Genomic DNA, 22,353 nt, shown 5'->3' on the forward strand with positions numbered 1-22,353 from the left:
GGTAAGAGCTCTTCATCTTCGTCTTCCATACAAACTTCAGCTTCAACATAAATACCATGTAGTACAGCAGTATATCTGTACCTGAGGGATACTGACACATGATTAGTGACAGTGTATCCGGTTGCATGCTTGCGTGACAACTTGCTGTGAACCCCATTGAAATGGCATCCTCTCTCATGCTGTCTATGCAGCTTTGATCATTATAGGTCTGAGAGCAGCATCTCTATACATTAGAGTAACCCCCCTCCCACCACCATCACCACCGCTCCGCCTTTCCTGGCAGTAGTCCAGCGCAGCGTGGCCCGTGACTCATTAACACCATAATTGGTCCAGCGGCTCAAATGTCTAATCAAGACAGACGAAGTTTGTCCAGCTCTGAAAACTGTCATCGTCAAACGCCACAGAATAAATTTGTGGAAATTCAGTTTGCAGAAATCAGCCTGTTACTTCTCTTTAAGGTGCTTTCATAAAATGTTTTGTCCGTTGGCTCAGTTCAGTGTCTGTTGGTAAGGGTTCAGTGAAAGAGCTCCTTCTCCCTCCTTCAGGCTGTCATGAGTTTAATTAGCTTGTTCTTCATTGTCCGGCTGCTGTCAGCGGAGAAGGGCAGCAGAGGGACGCAGCGGCAGATCTCATTGGTCCGTCTCCAAAAGGTCAGCGGAGTGGGTTCGCTCGGCACAAAAGCAAACACGGGAGCACTTAAGACGGGGAATTTCTCCCACAATGCCTCTTTGAGCGAGCTGACAACAGGAGTGAAAGCTCTGGGAGTGACAGTCTCTCACTGCAGCTTCATCTGGAGTTATAATGACTTTGTTTAGAGCAAAGTTGTTGGATTTTGAGATTATGATGAAGATAACTGTGAGAACAACATTTTGTTTTTCTTCTTCTTGGCTCTAAAATGACCTAAAGTCTCCTTTTTTTCCTTTTAAAGTTTAATTTATTAGATTTAATTAGATTAGACCTAGGTGACATCTACAGATGTTTTATTTTGTCCAAAATCCAAAGATATTCAGTTTACTATCAAATACTCACATTAGAAGAGCAAATATTTGCATTTTTGCTTTAAATAAAAGGCTAAAACGATTATTTGATTATCAGAATAGTTGATTAATTGTTGTAGCTGTAGCTGTGACACAATAATGAAAACCAAACTCTATTCCAATCACATCATGATAATGAAATTAAATTTGGTGCTTTGTTTTTACATCCAAAAATAAATGTGTTTTAGTGGTGCATTGTGTGCAGGATGTTCAGAATATTAGGAACACTTATGAATATATCAGAGCTGCAAGGATTAGTTGATTGTCAGAAAAATAATCTGCCATGATTCTGATTGATTAATTGATAAAAGTAATTTTTTAAGCAAAAGTTTTTTAAAAGCCTTTCCACTTGCTTTTCTCTGCTTTATATCTTTGTAAACTGAATCTTTTTGGGTCCTGAAATGTTGAAAATGAATCTTCATCACAGCTGCAGAGATATTTTGAGTCCACTTTGCATGGTGCCTTATTGAGGAGGGTCCCCTGCATGGTGGTGTTCACCGACCCATGGCTCCCCCTCCGCCTTGGTGACTCCACTCAAGAGCTAAACAAATAAGTGGCTCCAGCCTGTCCTTGGTCAAGTGCAGGCTGGCTAGAGGAGGGCATGTGTTGGCAGGGGGAGGGAGGGAGGATGACAAAGACAGGGAGGGTAACAGCCTGTCCTGGTGTGGAGCAGGAACACTGGATGTTTTAAAGTATTCAAGGCCACATCGAACAAGTGATTCAGGGAGCTGAGGATGATGGAGAGGGGGACAAAACCCTCAGAGGATGTTTTTGTGCTTCTGTGACTCAACTCTTTGTAGGTAAGGGAAAAAATTTACAGTGTGCCTTTGGTGGGGACCCCCTGAGAGTCTTTAAAGTCTTTGAAGGTGCAGAAAACAGGAAGTTTGACTTGGAGGGCAGAAGTTTACAAGGTCTAGGTGATGTTCAGTCACATGTTAAGGACAGAGAAAGTGAAAATGTTGCTTATTCCAGCTGTTTTCTCGTCTGGACTAGAGCTAAAATGACTCTTATAATCAAGAAGTGGATCGACAGATGCTTTTCTCTTTTTTATATCTTTGTAAATAGATTGACTCTGGGCTTTGGAGCTGTTGTTTGGATATAAAAGCCATTTGAAGATGTAATCACAGACTTTTAGGAAAATGTAATAAGCAGTTTAGACTTTTTTTTCTTTGACATTTTAGATTAATTACTGATATAAGAGAATATTGATCAGGCTAGTCAGTAAATAAAATAATCTAAAGCTGCAGAACCAATCTGGATTCTGACTTAAAGATAAGTTACAATTATTATGTCTTAATGTGCAGAGAAAAGAAAGAGAAGGTAAAGCTTGTGAGTGTGATTCATAGACAAAAACATTCATTTCTTAAGTCCTACTTTCCTACTTTTCTAGCGGTACTTACTGAAGCACACACTCTCTGGATCTGTGCCGTCTTTCTCCTCTAGGGGGCGGTGTTGTCAGCAGAAGGAGCTGCTGTGTTAAGGGGGAAAGGTGTGGGAAGAGTTGAGTGTCCTGAACTAAATCACTGCTCAGTGCAGCAGCAGCAGCAGCTGATTAATGATACACTATACAGTGTCTGTGAAGGGAAGTTAGACGGTGGACGAGAGAGGTGAAAACAGTCGTTGGATTGAAGATTGATCATTACCTCAATGAAGGTAGTGTTTCTTAAATGACACACTACAGTAAATGATACAGTTTAAGGTTGTTTTAGTGAACAGTGAGGGTGGAAATCATTTAATTAAATCACTGAAGACTGTTCCAAAACATTGTTACTACTGCAGATTCATTTTAGCTGTTTTTTCTCTTTGCAAACAAATAAAGTGTTATTACCTCAAACAAGCTGAAGGCTAAATCTAATTGAGCCAGTAAAAAATGAGAGAGACTCTTGGCAACTTGGAAAAAAGGTACCCAGAAGCAGCTGATTGGCTCCTCTGCTGCAGGCAACAAAAGTAAATCTCAGAGCAGAGCAATAAATCACAGGTGAAGCACAGTGCTGGAGTTCATCTGCTGGATTTTTATCCCACCACCCTCCTGCAGGCTGTCATCCAACAAAATAAATCACACGTCAGGGTAATCATAACCAAAGATACTCTGGAATCTAATGCTTTTTTTTTCTATTTTATTGTAGATTTTGAAGTTGTACTTTCAGCTGTTCAAACCTCACTCAGGAAAGATTGAGGGGGGGGGGTTCCTAAATTCTCACGAGAGGACACTGAACCTCTGGAGAGCAGCTGTCAAGATAAAGCACAGTCTTAAAATAGAGACAGTTGAAGACACCTTTTGATAACCTCTCCATCCTGCATTTATTCTAATTTGCTTGTACCTGTGTGAGTGTTTCCGTTTCTGTTGTCAGAGCAAGTATGAAGTAGTGACTGACCCGACATCTTAACCAGCAGTCATTTCCATTTGCTCTGCTCTGCTCGACTTTGGATTTTATAACCGCAACGTTGTCTGACAAAATCACCACACATGCAAATTAAAGACAACGGTTGTGCTGTGATTTCAGCTATATTTACTTATAAAATGATCACTCAGAGAGAAAGTTAGAAGCTCATTCGTGTATTTGTCGGCTGCCAAGTCGCCAATTAAATGAGAGAAGAGAGTAAGGCTGTGCGATGTGCACCTGGAATCCAGCGTTTTCACCAATGTACAAAACGATTTGTCTTGGCTGGTCGTTCTCCTGTTCGGTATTTATGTTCACGAGCCATTACTGGTGACTCCCTTCTTGGAGAAAAGTCACTAAAGGGCTCTGAAAAGTCAATAAATCTAGCGACAAAAGGTGCCAAGATGGCAGCACTGCCTGTCGACTCTGGTTACATGTTCCTTAACTTCTCAACAACTTGCTGGTGGATGAGTTTGTAGTAAAGCCAACAAGGACTGCTGTCGTTTCCAGAACTGGCTGTATCACGTTCCTTTCTGTGTGTTGTGTTTGTGTGTGTGTGGGGGGTATTCACCTGCCAATCAGAAAACTGTATGAGTGGCACATTTTCACCTGTGATCTCCTCTCTGAACGCACCATCTGTGTGTAAATGTGTCGTGATTTGAGAGTGTGCTTAGCAACTGCAGTGCTGTCATTTTTATACAGAGTACAGATTAGGGCTGCACGATATTGGAAAAAACTGACGTTGCGATTTTTTTGCGATATTAAAAAATACAAGAATTCTCACCAGATGACTTGATTCACCAATGATCAATGATCTAATTAGTAAACATCATTTAAACAAAAATCTAAAAATAAAAGCAGCTGCATCAGCCCCCTGAGTGGTTCACAAAAATACAACAATGAAATAAAAATCTCTTTTTGTAAAACAGCAGCAAAGTAGTTAAAACAAAAGAGTGGATCATGTTTTTAAACCATGTCTTTTGTGAGGTGAAAAGTTATGGCATGATCTAAAAAAAAAAAAGAGAGAAAACATTGCACGTCCTGCGATGTGACTGTCGCACATGCGCACATCGCGATGACGATGCTCAAACGGTACATCGTGCAGCCCTAGTACAGATTGTAACCCGCTCTGTGACTCTGGAGTTCACATTTTTCAATCCTACCTAAACCCCTCACCACATTTGCAAAGCGTTTGAACCACTGTGGAATTTTTAAACAGTGTGGCTTGCTGCAGATTTCAGATTCAGCTCTGCATGTGTCTCACAGATGTCTCAATCCTGATGCTCTGTAATTTGAAATCCTCGCTCCAGGAGTCCAGAAATTTTATGCTCAGGAACTCAGATTCTGTCCTTTTCCCTATCTTGAAATAAGAAGGATCTATTTTGAAGCGTCTGTTTCAGAGCTAAAAGAGATAAAATGAGGTGGAAATGGTCAGACAGGAATGAACGATGGCTGGGAACGTAATGACAGGGGGGTGTATGTATAATTTTCTTTGATTTAACATAATTACAGTCTTAATTGACCAAACGCTTGTCCCTCTCAGATGTTATGTTTATCCCTGTGCACAAGGCCCATGACTGCAGCAGAGGAAGAATAGCAGGGAGCTGAAAGTGATAGCACCAGGAATAACTTGATGTGTGATTATACAGCAACAGGAATGACTGAAGGTTGACTCATCCTCTCTCTCTTTATGTGAGCGCTCTTTGGCCACTGTGCTGTTCTGGTTTCTTGTAACCTGTGATTGAACAAACCTAATTTTCGAACACTTAAGGTCAAGATTTGGGTCGAGAGTTTGCTGTTGGCTTTTCAGTTTGACCTAAAATTGGATTCTGGGCCTATTTGTAAAGGTACAGTTCTTGTTTGAGCATTTTGTGTGCAGTGTTTTAACCACTGGTGTGCATCTTTTCTTAGCTACTGTCTTCTCCTTTGAAATTATTAATTTATAGTAAGTTTCAGCTCATTGTTTAGCAGTCCAACTCACCACTGGTTGACTCTCGCTGCTTTAATAGTGTTGTTTTCAGCTGCAGAAGAAGCTCTAAAAACCCACTCTACTTGCTCAGCACTAGAGTTTGGGCATTTCCAGCAAAGCTACTGTCTGATAATCACTGGAAACTATTTGACCATAGCTTTTAGGCAGCGGTAAAAACAAGGGAGAAAATATGTTTTAAGACAAGAAACAAAGGACAGACACAGTTAGAGACTGGCTGGTATACACAGTGGAGCATTGAGAAGCTGCAGAGACGGACATTTCCCTCTAAAAAAGACACTGGACTTACATTCAGCAGGTGGACACAAACATGTTGCTCTGTTACTGCAATATTATAAATGAACTTAAAAGGTGATAATATGTAATGGTTGTGTTCACAAGTTGAGTTTAAGCTGCCCCCAAGTGGCCAGATAAATCAGTTATTGCAGGTTTATTAATGACAAATATTTGCTTTAATCTATTATTTTAGTGTTTTTAGCCATGCTCGCATTGCGTTGGTAAAGCGTCCTTGGATCTTGTGAAAGGCGCTATATAAATTTAAGATCAATCATCATGTCAAAAGTTGAATTTGTCTGCAAAACTACAGACACTGCCACCTGCACTTTGTGCTAAGTGCTAATTAGCAATTGTTGGCACAAAACTAAGACGGTAAACATCCAACTTCTTATTAACCGAAGTGCTTCAGAAGATGCTTCCTCATCTTCCTAAACATGGGAAGTCTTTACTTTTAGTCACTCTGGTGTAGCTGGAAGTGTTTTCCCCCTCTGACCATGTGACCTCTCCAGAGAGAATACCACCCTCCTGACAGTAAACTCATAAAGTAAAAGACAAAATCCTTTCATTCTTCTGTTCCTGCCCTCCTCCTCCTCCTCCTCCTCCTCCTCCTCCTCCTCCTCCTCCTTCTCCTTGCCAGGATAATTGAAAGGCTTTGAGGCAGAGTTGAACTCAGCAGGCTCACGCAGGACATCAAAGGGAAACAAACCGCCGGACAGCACAACCTAGGGTCAGCGCCGCGGCCAGTGCTGCCCAACGGCAGAGAGCGTCAGCGTAGAGAGGGCGTCTGGCCTCCTCACCTGGGCCAGCGTCTTCTCCACGGTCGGCGCAGCAGCCTCTCCTCCAAAGCTTCAAAGGCATTTGCTAACGAGGGCCAGATGCAGAGCCGAGACGACAAGTAGCCACCGCTTGTTCTGCAATTACGCCGACACACACACTCGTGCACATTAGCACTTGTCTGTTACCAGCACAAGGGGCTTTAAAGACACCTGTGCACCACCATGTCGACTATCCACAGAAAGATAAAATGCTCTACGTGCTGCTGCTGCACGATTAGTTCGAGGCTGTTCTGGTGCTCTGAATAAGAAATAACCCCAGTTCCTCTTGAGGCTTTTTCCCTCCATTAAAGCTGCAGCCTCAGCTTTTATTAGGGGAAAAACAAGCCTGTTGAATATTCAGCGCAGCGGGTTTGCAACCTTTACAGCCCTCTCTTGACTTTTCATGCTGTTTACTGTTGACACACAAGTTACAGAACCTGAACTTTGTCTGTTTTCTTTTTTTTCTCGCAGTGGAAAATGTGAACTGTCGCACCACATCCTGTCAAATTGGTCAGTTTATATGGGTCTAGACACACTGCATGGTATTTAGGTCTGCATGGATGTTTTCACAATAACAGTAGCTGATTGTTTGACTCAGTAGTGGAATAATTAGATTTTTAATTCAACTTTTGCAACGTCCAGTTTCACTCCACTCTTTATCTCAGCTTGACTTCAAGTGCAGCTTTAAACTTGGCACTGAATCTCTGAATCTCATCATGTGACTTAAAGCTGAAGTTTGAGGTGACCATGATCTGTTTTTAGTGACCAAAATAACCAAAATATAAAATCCAGTCTTTGCCTTTGTTACATTTTTTGGAAACTCTTGATGAAAAATATTTTTTTGTCTCCATTTTTACGTTGTTTTGGTCACATGCCACCTCTGTGCTCTTTTAAAATAGATCTCAATGGATAGTAAAAGCACTTAATTTAACACTTACACTCCTCCTTAACTGATTAGTTTGTAAAAATAATCAGCATCTGTTTCCAGCTTCTCAAATGTGAGGATGTGATGCTTCTGTTTGTCACGCATGAGATTAAACTGAATATCTTTGGGTTTTGGTCAAAACAAGACACTGGAGGACAAATTAAGACAGATGTTTTTGTTGTTTTTTGCTGTTTTCAACAAAACGATTGATCAGCTCCTCGAAAAAATACTGTCAGATTCACTTATAATGACAATAATCATGGTCCTTGTCGAGACCAGTCAGTTTGTTTTCGTTCTGTTTTCAGTTTGCCTCGTCCGTCTCTCTGATCAGTCACACTCTTTCCTCTCAGCACAGAGCTACATCTAACAGATCACAGATCAGTTAATCTTATTTGAGTAATCATGCAGCTAAGTGCTGATCGCAGCACCCTAAACCTGAAGTGTGACATTGTTTGATTTGCTTGGCTGACGATCCAGAATCTAAAGATACTCAGTTCTCTATCAAACCAGTAGGAAGCTGGAACCAGGTCTTTGATTGGAAGATGAACCAAAGCGAGTCGTCTGGTTGTAGAACTTTTTTATATTTAATTTTCTGTCTGTTGATTAAATGATTGATCAACTAGTTCTGCATTAACAGATTTATTGGGAATCAATCTGTAGCAGTGAAGTGCTCCAGAACCTCCTCGATCAGTAATTTATCAGAACTAATAAAAGTATAAATTTCAGGTAAAAGATTAGTTATTTATGGGGACTTTTTTCCTCCCCTGTAACCCTGTGTTACTCCCAAACTGCACCACTGTTAGTTTGCCTGTCAGGTGTGATGTCAGGTCTCTCGTATCACAATAAATCAGTGAGGTGGGTTTCTTTTAATCACAGACACACGCCTTCCTGCGAAGAGGAACCTGAGTCACTGTAAATCACTCACTGTCACTGAAAGCAACAGGAGCGCGTGTTTCATATTTATGTAACAGCTGAGGAGGAACAAAACAAGTTGTTCTGGTTTGTGTCGTCTAATGCCGTCGCCCTGGTTTGTTTTATATTTGACTTCTTCAGAAAGCTCGTGAACCCTGCTTGGATCAAATCGGTTTATAAATCTATTTGTTCTGTTTGTTATGGTGAGTCATGAAGCCTTTATCTTGTCTTTGTTCAGACTAAATGGAAAGATAAATGTGTGAAGCTTTGGATTACTGTAATATGGACAGAGTTTGGTTTTACCTGCGAACGCATTGAAATCCGATACTTTCTAAACTGAATGATGCCTTCAAGATACCAGAGAGCAGAAATAAATACTACTGTGATACTGCAGCAAATAAGCGATGCTGCTGAGTAATGAATACAAGGCTTTTGGCACCAGTTTGTGGACCAGTAGTGTAATTTAACACATATTAGACATTTAAATTAGAGCTGAACGATTAGTTGATTAATCGACTGACAGAACAGTACTCACAGTATTTCACAGATTTCAGCCTCTCAACAGAGAAGATTTGCTGCTTTTCTTTTGTAAAGTGAATATTGTGTTGGGGTTTTGGGACCTAAGCTCGAACAAAACAAGACCTTTTGAGGATGTCACCTTTAGTCTAGCGAAAAGTATGTCATTTAATTAGCTAGGTTGCAAGTAAGGGTTATTTTTAAAAATTATTCATTAGTCTACTGATTACTTTTTGGTCATTTAGCCTTTAAAAAGTTATAAAGAAAGTGAAAAACCACCCTAAACAAAATGTAACAAAATGGTTTTGTCCAGAAATCTGTTCAAAACTCCCAAATATTCATTTTAGAAACAGAGAAAAGCAGCAGATTCTCTCATTTAAGAGAATAGAATCAGGGAATATTGGTGATTTTTGGTTGATTAAATATCAGATATTGATTATCTGTACGATCCATCTATAACCTGATATCCAAACGCTGTTAAATATTTAACACAAGTGCACAACAAGTTTGTCTCCTGATAAACAGGTCTTTTATTTTGAAATCTCTTCAGAATAAGGCGTCCTCAGCTCAGCTTGGTAGAGATTTGGTGATTTTGGCTTCTTATTTACTCCGTCTTCACCTTCAGCTGCTGAGAACTGAAGGGAAACGCTGCTGTGCTGGTTAATAAGTAACCCTGTATGAAAAGGCTTTTCCATTACGTTCTATTGTCTGGTTCATTAGCTGTTTTTCAGCCACGAGTTGAAGGTCAGTGAAGAGTTGACCGGAGGGGTTGTCAACCACATTAGCTCACCATGCGTTTCACCTGGAGGCCCAGCGGAGGGGTCGGTTCTACCCAAACAGCCTCAAAGTCCTGTTTCCTCTTATAGGACACAGATCGTTTGGCTGTCATCTGAGGAAGTCGTCTAATCTTAGCCGTGAAACTTATCCCTCCCGCTCGGAGGACTCGCTGGGTATAGGCTCGTTGTCGGGGGGCTTGTGGACTCAGTTGTGTGTTTGCTACCTGCGCGCGGTGGGAGGAATTTAGAATGAGAGTTACAGGTAAGCTGCATGAGCTGATAGTTAAAAACAGACGATCTCAGCGTTGTGGTTTTGATGGTTGTGCGACCTGCTGTCTGTGACTGTTACGTCAGATCCTGCAGGCCTTGACCTGCAGCGTTACTCTGTTCAACACACCGTAATAACACCTCGTTTTCACTCTTAACCTCACATGATCCCAAAGACAGGAAAGTCTGATAAACATGATTTTGCTGGAGTCAGTTCTGTTGTGGAAAAACGTCCAGAAATGTAATGTGATAATCCTCTAGGACAGTTTTAAACCAGGAACTCATGCATGTGACAAATCTTTTTTTAAAAAGTTTGCTTTAAAGTGAGTCCGCCCAGTTTTGCTGTGATATTATGCAACAGGCTGGAAGCTCAGGTTTTGCTGAGGGTATTCATAGAAATCCTCTTTCAGGAGGAGTGAGCTATGAGTAAAGATGTGAGTTCCTCAGCATGTTGACCATTAACTGACTGAGCAGCAGAAAGGAGAGAAAAGAGGGAAAAAGTCCAGAAGAGTTCTTTAAAACCTCAGCAAAGGACGTTACACAAGGCACAAGGGAAATAAACAGTTCAGTTTCAAAGTACCAAAGCTTAATGATCTGGTCTTGCATCCTTTGATGATGATGATGATGATGAGGGACAGAATCCCTTGTTTTCTTTTCCTTGTGTTTTATCTGAGGATTTCCTGCTCCTTCCTTCAGGTTTGCGTTCTGGACGCCCATGGAGCAGGACACTTGGGAGATGTTTGGTCAGTCTCATGGTTTCTTTGCATGGAGTTGGTCATTTTTCAAACTGAATGTGTTTTAAATTGTCAGAGCTGCATTTGGATATTAAGGAGCGGCCGGCATGAAGCGTTTTCTTTGTGTTCAGTTCCTTCCCTTTGTCTTTCCTGCACAAAGACTGTTGTGCTAGTTGTTCCGATCTTCAGTAATTTAATCAATAACTGGAACAGTTTTGTGCAACAAATCTGCAACTATCCCTGTAACTGGAGGTCAAACCTTTGTCACAAATACAAGAAATAACAGACTGGGATGTTATTCTTCATTGTACTGTTACTAATGTCGTCATTTACTCTATGTTAGAGCCAACTATTTCAGCTGATACCATATTTAAATGTGTGTTTTTTATGCAAGTAGGTGCAGTTTTGATGGGGATGGACATGAGTCAGGTGCACCAGCTGCTTCAAACAGTAATATTTGAAATCCAGGTTGTCACATCATGACTAGTTCACCTGAGGCTTAAGGGTCTTCCTAAAATTTATTCAAAATTCAGCTTTCAAAGGTTTTGAATACATTTGCCTTTTAAAAAAAACAGCCGCCTGTTTTTGTTTTTTCTCCCAAACAGCAGATTTTTCTACAAATTATCATAGTGACAGATGTAAAATGCAGTTTAGAGGCATTTCTTCTATGTCAAAATGAATAATATATGGTTATAGCTGATTTTAAATATGAGGGAGAGCAGCTTGGAGGAGAAGGAGGTCAGAAACATGGCTGTGGTTTATTTGGGTGTTGGACCAGGTCGGTGCGCTCTGTAACGGACGGGTCACGTCTCTTCTCTCTGTATCAGATCTATAATAGTTCTTGTGGATGACGGGCAGTCAGGATTTAGACACATCAGTCTAATGACTTTGCTGTGCTTCTTTATTTGGATGCGTACTGTAAACAAGGATTTATTTGTGCTGCAGACGAGTGAAAGCTTATCTGCAAAGTAACTACCGACGGACTGACCTTTCAGATGTCCCCTCTGAATCATTATGTGGCTTCAGGTCAAATTATAATGATCAGAAAACTGCTGTTGATGTGCTGTCAGCTGATAGGTTTGACATATGACAACAGGTGACATGTTGTCTCGTCTTTGTGAGGCTATCCGAGCCAACCTTGTCTCTGCGTCTTCACCAAACTAGTGGCGTCTGTGTGGCCCATGAAGTCGACTTTTCCCCCTGGTGTTGGCGTTGAGAATGGCTCTTTTGTTCCTGCTCATAATGTTTCCATTGATAATGACCAGAGCAGTGAACACAGCAGAACCTCTGTGTTCGTAAATGTCAGATGCAGCCACACCTGTGAAAAGGTCAGACATCAGCGCCGTCGATCACTTAAAGTGGACTTCAGCTTGCACTGAGAAAGGCTTTTGTTGAACGGAACTTAAAGTACATGTCGGATGGAGAACTGTCATGTTACTTTGGGTGTTTTTGTGCTTTTTGAAGTGTTTCTCTGCTCAAGTTACACCTATAATTTGTTCCAGCATCCTGCGCTTCTAATCAGAAATAACGTTCTGCCAACAGGGCGTGTGGAAAAAGTGATTTCTTTGTGTTTGCACTGTATTTTTGGGATAATAATAATGATGTTTAGTGCATTTTTTTAAATCAAAGCCCAGATAAGAAAATGAATCAGCAGCTTTTTAAATAATTTCTTCCTGTTCTTCCTGTAATTTCCCTGTTTTTCTTTTTAATGTACGATCCTTAACTGAAAACCTTTTGGCTTTTAAACTTTCAGTTGAACAAAAAAAAAAAAAGCAACATATATTAAAGGTTAACTCCAGTATTTTTGAACCTGGGCCTAATTTCTCCCATGTTTTAGGTGTAAATGATTGAAAGAAACATCGCTGTAGGTTGGTACCAGACTCCATTGACAAAAATGTGAATTTTACCAAGCAGAACACAGGAGTTGTTGGAATACTGCTGCCTCCATCAGTTAGTTTGTTTGTGTTATTGTGCGACTTTCAGTGGTGCAAGAGGTATTCAGATCATTTACAGAAGTAAAAGTACCACACAAAAACACAAAAAAACTAACTGATTGAGGCAGCAGTATTCCAGCAGCTCCTGTGTCCTGCTCGGTAGAATCACTGTTTTTGTCAATGGAGTCTGGTGCCAGTATTTAGCAGTGTTTCTGGTTGAACAAAAAGAATCTTACTCTTAAATAAAAGAGTTTTCCAAGTCACATACTTATAATAACAGTTTTATCACTAACTTGATGTGTGAGTAAATGTTTCCTTTGTGTTTTGTCTCAGTTTGCAGGTTGCATGGTAATCTGGACTTGATGCATGGCAGTTGCATGACCGCAGTAGGTCTTGTTGTGGGACTGAGAGCGCACAGCTGCAGCCATGGCTCAAACCATACACGTGAATGGCAGTGGCCCAGGTAACCAACCCATTTTTGTTGCATTATTTAACTTCACCTGCTTCCATCTTCTTTTTATCTGTGATTTTTTTATGTATTTGTAAAACAGTAACGTGTTTCTTTTAGGATTTTATGTGTAATGAGTCTCTTTTAGTTCTCTGTTCAGTTTTCCCATGGTGCACTCTCATGGTGAAGACTCTTGTGGTCATACAATATGTGCTCATCCTGGCTAAATAAAACTTAGCTGGACAGGGATACAATGGGGCTAAATGTGGTTTAGGTGTCGAGTTTCAGGTTGATGTCAGGCATGTATATTTAACTGGTCAGCTTCTGCATCACATCTGCTTCCTTCTCGACCAACATACATAACTAAAAACTCTCCATTCTTGCATTATAATTTTAGAAAGTTAGGATGTTTGACAAGATTTTATTTTTAGCTGAAGTCATTCAGTAACTTTTCAGGCACTGAAATATGAGTTAACATCCATCATAATAAAGTTATGAAAAAAAAAAGTGTATATGTTTAATCAGAAACATCACTTTATATTAATACCATACTCCATTGACAAAAAGAGTAATTTTACCCAGCAGAAGATGGGACACCACTGCTTCAGTCTGTTAGTTTTTTTGTGTTGTTGTGTGGTGCTTTTAATTCAGTAAAGGACCTCAATACTTCTTACATCACTGAAAGTCACACAATAACACAGGGAAACTAACAGATTGAGGCAACTGTAGATGAGCAGCCCATTGGTAAAATTCCTGCTTTTGTCAATGGAGTTTGGTGGCGATAAAACGGCTGTTTCTGGTCAAACAAAAAGGATCTTACTCTTTAATTAAAAGGTCTATCTCTGTAGGAATCCTGTCTCCAACCCTATGAATGCCATAGTCAAAGATTATGTAGCAAATATTAGTTCAAATACTAAAAAGCTTGTGCTGTGTGTATTCTTCTCATGGACATCTCACATACTTCCAGGAATGTTAAACATTAGCTTATGGTGGACTCCTCTGGAGGTTGTTCCTCCTCCTCTCATGCTTTTAAAACACACTGAGGTTGTGTAGTCGCACATGTAGAGAAAGATTTCCACGCTTCGGTGTGAAATTAACGCCGTCAAGCCGAGACGTTAGCTCTGAACACACACCTGCAGACGGCTCGCATTCCTGAGCAGACTAACAGGAGAGAGTGAAGCTTCTTACTTCCAAATCCCTCCAGGAATGTGCAGCATGCGGGACACTCACACACCGTCCCCGTGGCGTCAAGTCTGCCACCGACATGTACACGCCTCGGAGATGATACTTTAAGTGTGAATATCTTGTCAAGAAAAAATGTGTGACTTCGCTTTCAAAGGCTATAATCTAACAGGGTGTTTTACTGTCAGTTTTTACAGAATGTGAAGAAGAGGCAGAGGAATGCTAACGCTAACGGTGCTAACCTCCACCCCGCCTCTTCAAACTGTAAAAATAGCTTCTCTGCAGTGTTGGCAGTTAGCATGCCAAAGTGGTCACCTGCTGCACAGAAAGAATTTGAGGAATATGCCGATACTTTAAGTGGAGGGATGCTCCAGGGAAGAACCCAGGGCTGGAAACTGGGTGATAATCACTCTGAATAATGAAGTTATTGATCAGGTAGTTGGACATTGAGGTGGTCCAGTCGTTCAGTTCTCTGAATCTGTGATGTTTGTCTGTTGGAAGACAAAATATAACTATAGTTTTTAGGCTTTAAACTTTTTTAAAATCATTTTTAGCAGGTCTGTGGTATGAGGAGTTGAAAAGTGGTGTTGAGTTGCATTATGGGAAGTGTAGGATTGAGTGTCATGGGAACTGAAAATCAAGATATTTCAGTCTGTGCTATTTTTTTGTCTCTAGTCTCTGACATTTCCCTAAATCTCTGGAGTATCTCTTTTAGAAGCACAGCCTGTGATTTTCTCAAAATAATAGGAGAATGCAGTTTGGTGATGTTGTGAAGTAGCGTGGGATCATAGCAGTAGTTTCACCACCACTGCAGTCAGCTTGTCCCAGTTAGAATTTCCTCAGTTTCAGTCGTTCAGGTGGTTTTTACCAGGAGCTGGATCATCCACAGAGGTCTCCTCCTCTCTAAAACTGGTGGTTAAATCTGCTAAAACACTGAAGAAAGCACTTTCATGTGAAAAATCTGTGTTTCGTTTTGGCAGGGCCGAGTTGCTGCTAACGCCAATAATTTCAATTTCAGACTTCTGATGACTAAAATCCTTCATCCAGTTAAAATATATAGTAAAAAACAACCAAGATCAAAAAAGCACATCTTAAAATGTGGTTTAAAATGGAATAAAAAGTCAATTTTGACACTTCTGGCAACCACAACATGAGATATGACACCACTGATTAAAACGACAAATTCTTTAGGTTTGAAAATTTCTGGAAACAACCATTATTACAGATATGATTATAGTTGGTTTGATTCTCCACACAGAACAGTGCTGTTGTCTTCTTCATTTATTAGCCTGTTTTTGTGGTTAGACCCCTCTCAGATGAAATAACTGCCAAATGTTGGATGTGGGACGCCTCAACAAAACCCGACTGAGCTCAGTTTAACTCGAGTATCAGTCACCACATTTTCTGAATGTGGTCCAGCAAACTGTAAAACAAAAAGTATTAATAAGTGTCAGTGATCCTTGTGTTAATTTCGTAATTATGACAACACTCCAACACCGAATCCAGCTTGTCTGAAATAAAAAAAACCCTGCAGAGGCTGAGTCACGGCGGTCAGTCAGACTCGGGGCCATGGGTCGACCCCCCGCAGCTCATTCAAACCCCACTGTGGTTTTGTTTCTGCAGTGGGGGGACAGACCCAGCTGCCACTTGAAATCCTGGTTTCTTATTGTGTCTGTGTAAGTGCTGTGAGGTTATAATAATGTGTGCCACATTAGGTGGGGGCAGGGGAGCCATGTCTTTGTAAAACCAAACAGTATAATTGTTTGTTTTTATTCACTGGTGCTGCTGCTCTGGACTCTTACTGTCTTTATACAGCTGATGAATTAATGTAGTTGTGGTTTGTTTAAGTGACTGGGTCTCTTTGTGCAGCGATCGGTTCATTGTCAGGGTTTGAAATGTGCCGGGACGAACCGTTCACGATGGTGTTCACATCTGCAGCAGTGACACTGCAAAGGATGTCGCGCAAGAACTTTGTCGTTCACGTGGAATTAAACTGATTTGTTGGTTCCCATGAGGTTGTGTAGTGTGTCTAATGATTTTCACTACGTGGTGGCGACCAGCAGGAGGCGCAAGTAAAGTTTAACTGAGCGACCTTCGAGCTGTCGTAGTTAGAGAGCGAGAGTTAAATTCTGCACTAAATGGCCTAATGTTATATTTTTTTATTAACGTATTTTATTTTTAGTTTCTTAAAGACTCTTAATTGCGTTTATGACGAGCGCCGCAGCTTTGTCTTGTTAATCTGTTTTTTGTTTTGCTTTCTGTTGCTTCAGCTTTAAAAGTTTTGTTGTTGTTGGACTTTAATTTCTTCTTGGAATAAAGATTTCACTGAGGAAAAACACACTGTCTTTAGAAGCCTAGTTTCTGCCACAGGCATTTTCAGTATTTAAAAAAAGATTAATCGATAATTGATGTTTCTGGAGTCCCACAAGATGTTTTATTTAAAGATTACACTGTGGAGCGAAAACAGGACTAAATAATCTTAACAGCAGAACATTTTGTTATTAATCACGTTTTATAGTTGATTAAACCGATTATTTTCCTCATGTAACAGCTCTGACATCGACTGTTTTTCTTGACCATCTATGAGAAACCCACCGAGATGGGCAGTTGAGTTTTTCAAACTGCCTCACTGTTTGCAGAGGAAGCCCAAACATTTCCTCCGGTCTGCATCATCATGTACAGAGTTAAGTTGTTGAATTTGGCAGCAGCGCCCGACACAGTCCTGTGAGTCCTCTAGACGAAGCCAAAGGATCACAGTCGGCAGCTCTGTGCAGCCTCTGTTTACTTGGAAAAGGGCAGGAATGTGCAGCTTTAATGTACTTATTGTTTTTTGTTTTGTTTCCTGTGGTTTTTGTTTTGTTTTTGTTTTTTTTTATAAGGACGGATGTGTTGAGCTGCTGCAGTGTCAGGCTCTACTTTTCTTATGAGTAATTAGGCGCATGGAGCTCGCAGTCTGAGCCAGGAAATACCAGGCTGGTTGTATGAGAAAAGGACGTGTGTGTGTGTGTGTGTGTGTGTGTGTGTGTGTGTGTGTGTGTGTGTGTGTGTGTGTGTGTGTGTGTGTGTGTGTGTGTGTGTTTGAGGCCACTAGAGTCCCCTCCACCCAGGCACTTGCATCATGCTTTGCTCTCACTCAGTGTAATGCACAAACTGTGAGTTACTTCACTGTATTATTCCACTCTGCAGCTGTGTGTAGGAGACCAGTACGACTGTGTAATGTCTCTGTTCGCTGAGTTTGTAGGTTTGTGAGGAGAAATCTGTTGATTGTGCTCCACTGAGAGGTTTAGTTTGTCATTTTTATTGTTGTTCTGATGAGTTTTCCATCAAGATTAAGGGAAAATAAAGGAACTAACGACATATCTTAGGGCGTTTCCAAACCTGTAGCTCATTTGCTCTGGTTTGAACACTTATGTCTTGTTTGTAAAAGCTTCAAGCGACACATTGCACAGCTCCTCTTTTATTATTTTGCCTGAATAAGCCAAAAACGTTTGTTGAGTAAAGCGTGTCGTGCTGGAGAAAAGCTGTGCTGCTAGCGAGCCCTCGGTTTCTAGCTTCTAGCAGCTGTTCGGCTAAGTGCACCTGGCTCAAACGTTAGCTCAGACTTGCAGGGTACTGTTCAGCCTGTAGTTGATCCAGATCAAACAAACACTCCACACTTTATTCAGGATCCGACCCAGACCATTTCCTCTCATAGCCATTGTTTTGGTTCAAACCTAAGAATAATTTCTGTCCTCAGAACAAATCGTACCGAAGAGGGAAAGTGAGCCAGAGTCTCAGTCAAGTGGACAAAAGTAGAGGTGTGATGTTAAAGTATTTGGCTGCCACAAGCAGCTCTGACTTACTCCCTCTTGATGTTTTGATGATGGTGGAGCAGAGAGCTGTCTAATGTTTTGATCCAAAACCTCCCATAGGTGTTTAAGTCCTTGTGTCCTGTATGGAAGCACCTGAATTCCTCATGTTTTTCATCAATTTTTCACTCGGTGGTGTGTTGTCAAACAGGATAGTTTTACTTTTACTTACTAAAACTAGGACTGCAGTGTCAATTATATTCACTGATAATTCTAATAATTGTTTTGGCAGTTGTCAAAGTGGCGCATTCGTTAGCTGATATGAGAAAACCTGAAGAAACTGGATGCAAAACATGTTTCTCAGCTGAAAAACTTCTCTTATCTCAGGCAGAAAAAAGACTAACTTCAAAGAAATCTGGTGTGAGGTGAGATCTAAACCTAACATGATTGGGTTTTTACACTGAATAATAACGTCCAAGTATATGTGTATTTAGTGTGAAAACAGAAATGACTGAGGGTTTACTGGCGATAAGTCCGGCCGTAGTTTGGTTTTCCGACTAAAAATATACAAAATCAGTGGATTATTGAGCTGAAACCGAGAGATTTCTGTCCTCTGGTTGGAAGACAAACAAACTGGCAGGCAGATTTATACCAGCAGCCTAATTTATTCTGTCTCTTGAGCGTGCTGTGGAAGTTAAAAGGCTTTTGTCAGCTCTAAATTTAAACTTTTTACAGCGCCAGTGCAAAATAAGCCGAACCCCTGCCTTGTATATTTTTCCTCACAGATTTAACTTCAAGGCCCGAATCGGCCTTCAGAGCAATATTTTAAGAGCAAACACAGGGGAAGAGAGTTCAAGGGCTGAACTGGATGTTGGAGAAGAGTTTTAGTTGGTGCTGAAGAATATACAAAAAAGCAAACAAAGTGTCTTTATCGCTCAGAGAAGGCCTGAAGTTTGGATTTATTCAAAGGGACTTCACACCTGTTAAAGTGGAAATGGGTAAAACATGTTTCCCACCAGTGTCAGTGAGAAGTGTGAATAATTAGACTGTGGTTTCTTCAGATATCAGCGCATTTCCCTTAATTCAAAGAACAACTGTTGCTCAGTCAGCACATGGTTCCTGTTAAAGCCTCCGGCCTGGAAATCATCTGTGGAAGACGTGCGAGCAGCTCCTGGAAACACGCGAGTGAGAAATTTTAACAGCCACATTTTCCTTTTGGTATCGCTTCAGAGTTTATACAGAATATGCTGCTGCGTTTAATGTACAGCTAATGTTCAGTAATTAGACTGAAATATTTTAATATCCCATTTGAGAGAGAGCTGCAAGGCATGGTCTGAGTGCTATTTTTAAGTTGGTGACTTGGCACTTGTATAAAGTTTAGGGCGATAATTAAAACTCCATTCAGCTCTTTTCAACCATAAAAGGTAATTTTATATTGCTTCACCAATTTTAAAGTTTTTTTTTTTGAATGATAATCTTCACACTGTTTAGACATTGTAGTTTATTTTGACTCAGACTCCTACATGCACCGTCCTGCTAATCCAAATACTCACTGAATCATCAAATGTGTATTCATCCGCCGCTGAAAATAGTCCCCAAACAAATCCATTGTTTCCTTCTGTTGGAGTAACATTTGCTCAAAACTACAGTACCCAGATTTTAAGGGAACTACTTTTTTAAAAAGTGAAACTATATAGTTGTGAAAAGTTTTTAGAGATTTAGGTCTTTCTGGATTTTAGATTTAGATTAAAATAGTTTCGTCTTTTTCAGGCTGAACCGATGTCCTGTGACGTTCATGGATGATGCCTAAATGCACCTCTGGTGAATAAAAATTCACCAGAGATCTCAGCTCATCACTTTTCTTTATGCAGAAAGTAGAAAACAAGGAGAGAGCGAAGTCCAACAAGTAAAATCAGCTTGTCGGTTTCTACTCTGAAGTTTATTTTTCTGCCCTCTCATAGTCTGCAGGGGGAAGTTTTATCTAGGTGGAGGTTCCTTAAATACTTGCAGGGCTTAGTCATGCTGGTGGAGCTCAGTTTGGGAAAAGTTGCTTGGGAAAGTTTCAGGGTATCACTTCATCTACCAAAAATGCCTCGTTTGCTTGGTTGTGCAAACAGTCCTATTTTAGGCAGGAGAAGAAGAAAAATTGGGAAAATTTGTCGGAGAAAATTAAATTAAAACTTGCTTTCTTCTACTTCTTTGAGAGAAAACGCTGCGGCTTCAGGCTGCGTCAGTGTCGTGTAATCCCTGTCAAATTGACAATGTAACAGCTGTGGATAACTGGAGCAGACCCTGTCACTGGAGCGTGACCCCTTCACTTGTCCCACGTCCATGAGGTCATTGCTCAGCTGTTTGAGTGGGCGGGGTGGTGGTGGGTCTCTGTGGCAGCCTGTCACTCCTCTGTGAGAGTGACATGATGGCCGGTCAGCACTCGGTAACTCGTGCCAGGGTGTGGAGGGGGAGCGGGTGGGTGGGTCCTCCAAGCCAGACGGCACAAGACCATGACTGTGCTGCCCCACAGAGATTATTTATACCGGAGGGGGGAAACAGGATGTGCTTTTTTTTTTTTTTTAAGACAGTGCAGGAGAAAACACAGACAGAGCTTTGTCTTAAAAAGTGCACTCAGAGGAAAGCTTGGTACAAAATGAAGGATTAAAAATAAAAGAAAAGAGCTTTGTTTAGACACAAATACATGGACTTTTAATCAGTAATATACGCAGTTAATAAATATTTTCTGCAAGTTCATTGTTTATTCCTTATAAATTGTCAGAATATAGTGAAAAATGTCTGTTATGGTTTCCCAGAGCCCCAGTATGTCTTCAAATATCTTGTTTTCTCCAACCAACAGTATAAAAACAAACAATTTTTAGTTTAAAATCATATTTGACAAAGAAAAGCAGCAAATCCTCACATTTAAGAAGCTAGACCCAGTGAATGTTTGGCACTTTCTTGCTTGAAAAGTCACTAAAATCATCATTGTATTATCAAAATACTGTCTGATTCATATTCTGATCGATTAATCTATTGATAAGCTTATAGTTTCAGCTGTAATTTGGTGAAACTGTACAGAGCAGATTCAACAGCAGCTCTTTATTCACATTAATGTTGTTGATCAGTCGATCGTTTAAGTCATTTATTGTGCGAAAATGTCAAATATTTTCTAGTTTTTGAATCTCAAAAGTGTGAATTTGCTGCTTCTCTCCCTTTTTATGTTACTGTAAAGTGAATAAAACTTAACATCTTTGGGTTTTGGACTGTTTCTGACTTTTTACAGACTAATTAATAACTAATTTAACTGAAAAAACATTAAACTGGTTAATCAATAATGAAACTAACCATTAGTTTCAGTGTCACTTGAAGCAAAATGTAAGATAACTTCCTAATAATAAAAGACAGCTCTTCTATCTAATCAATAAGGCTTTTTTTGATTATCAGTTAATCTATCAATTATGTTCTTTCAATAACTGATGAATTATTAAATCAGTATTGTCACAAAAATTACAAAACAGTTTCTCAGAGTCTTGTCTCCTAATTAGTAAAGTTTGCAACTTCAAACTCACCTCTACTGATATTATTAATTATCTATTCTATTATTAATAGATCATTAGTTGGCTCTTAATTTTCTGCTGATCAACTAATCAATTCATCAGCTAATCTTCTAAACCTTAGAGAAATTGTAATGATTAGAGGTGAAACTATTATGAAACTATTAGTTAATCGACAGATAAATACTTTGATATTTTCTGCTTTTTATAAAAATAGATTAATTCTATCATTATAAGTTATTGCACCATCTATTCTGATTATATTTGACTTTAAATTGAATAAAATTGAATATTTTTGGGTTTTGAAGCAGTGATCGGACAATTTGTGAGCAGTTTGAGGACATCACTTCACGCTTTTGTGAAGTTTTCCACTATATTTTGACTTTTGATAGATTAAAATTCAGCCTCGCTTGTTAAAATCTTTAAGATTCCTTCTTCAAACAGGTCAGCTGTATTAAGAGTTTTATTTACACATGAACTGGCCCTGAATACAAAGCTGTGAAAGTTGGACCTGGCTTGTAAATAACTCTGCTAGGTGCTTAGAGTTGGATCAAAGTATAAACCAGAGTGTAAAAGTTTGACATGCACAGTAGCAAAACTATTTGTCTCAAGAACAGGCCGTTATTGTCACGAGTTCACCTCCCCTCCTCTGAATAACAGGACTCTTATTTGGGTAGGGGAAGCGCCCGGCTCAGGGCTTCACGGGATTGGAGGAAGCAGCTGTCCAATAGTGCGGCAGAGCAGTGCTGTGCTTAGTTTACACCAATAGTAGATTTTTTTCCCCCCCCTTATGGAGAGAGGATTGAGAAACGGTGCACAGAGTGAGGAGA

The 22,353-nt window shown here is 40.2% G+C and overlaps 1 protein-coding gene across 3 annotated transcripts in view; it reads left to right on the forward strand.

Annotated features, from left to right (window-relative positions):
* Positions 1 to 22,353, forward strand: part of kank1a (KN motif and ankyrin repeat domains 1a) — a 52,753-nt gene that overhangs the window by 16,706 nt on the left and 13,694 nt on the right. Inside the window, exons 1-2 of one of the 3 annotated variants that reach the window (XM_018668974.2) lie at positions 9,780 to 9,887; positions 10,589 to 10,635. In XM_018668974.2, coding sequence (XP_018524490.1) covers positions 10,608 to 10,635 — 28 coding nt within the window. In that variant the 5' untranslated portion in view covers positions 9,780 to 9,887; positions 10,589 to 10,607. Of the gene's footprint in view, positions 1 to 9,779; positions 9,888 to 10,588; positions 10,636 to 12,893; positions 13,024 to 22,353 lie in introns of those variants that run through there. The other 2 variants (XM_051075173.1, XM_018668971.2) reach the window with 2 other exon arrangements.

Source organism: Lates calcarifer, linkage group LG13, assembly GCF_001640805.2.
Source record: "Lates calcarifer isolate ASB-BC8 linkage group LG13, TLL_Latcal_v3, whole genome shotgun sequence".
Classification (NCBI taxonomy): domain Eukaryota; kingdom Metazoa; phylum Chordata; class Actinopteri; family Centropomidae; genus Lates; species Lates calcarifer.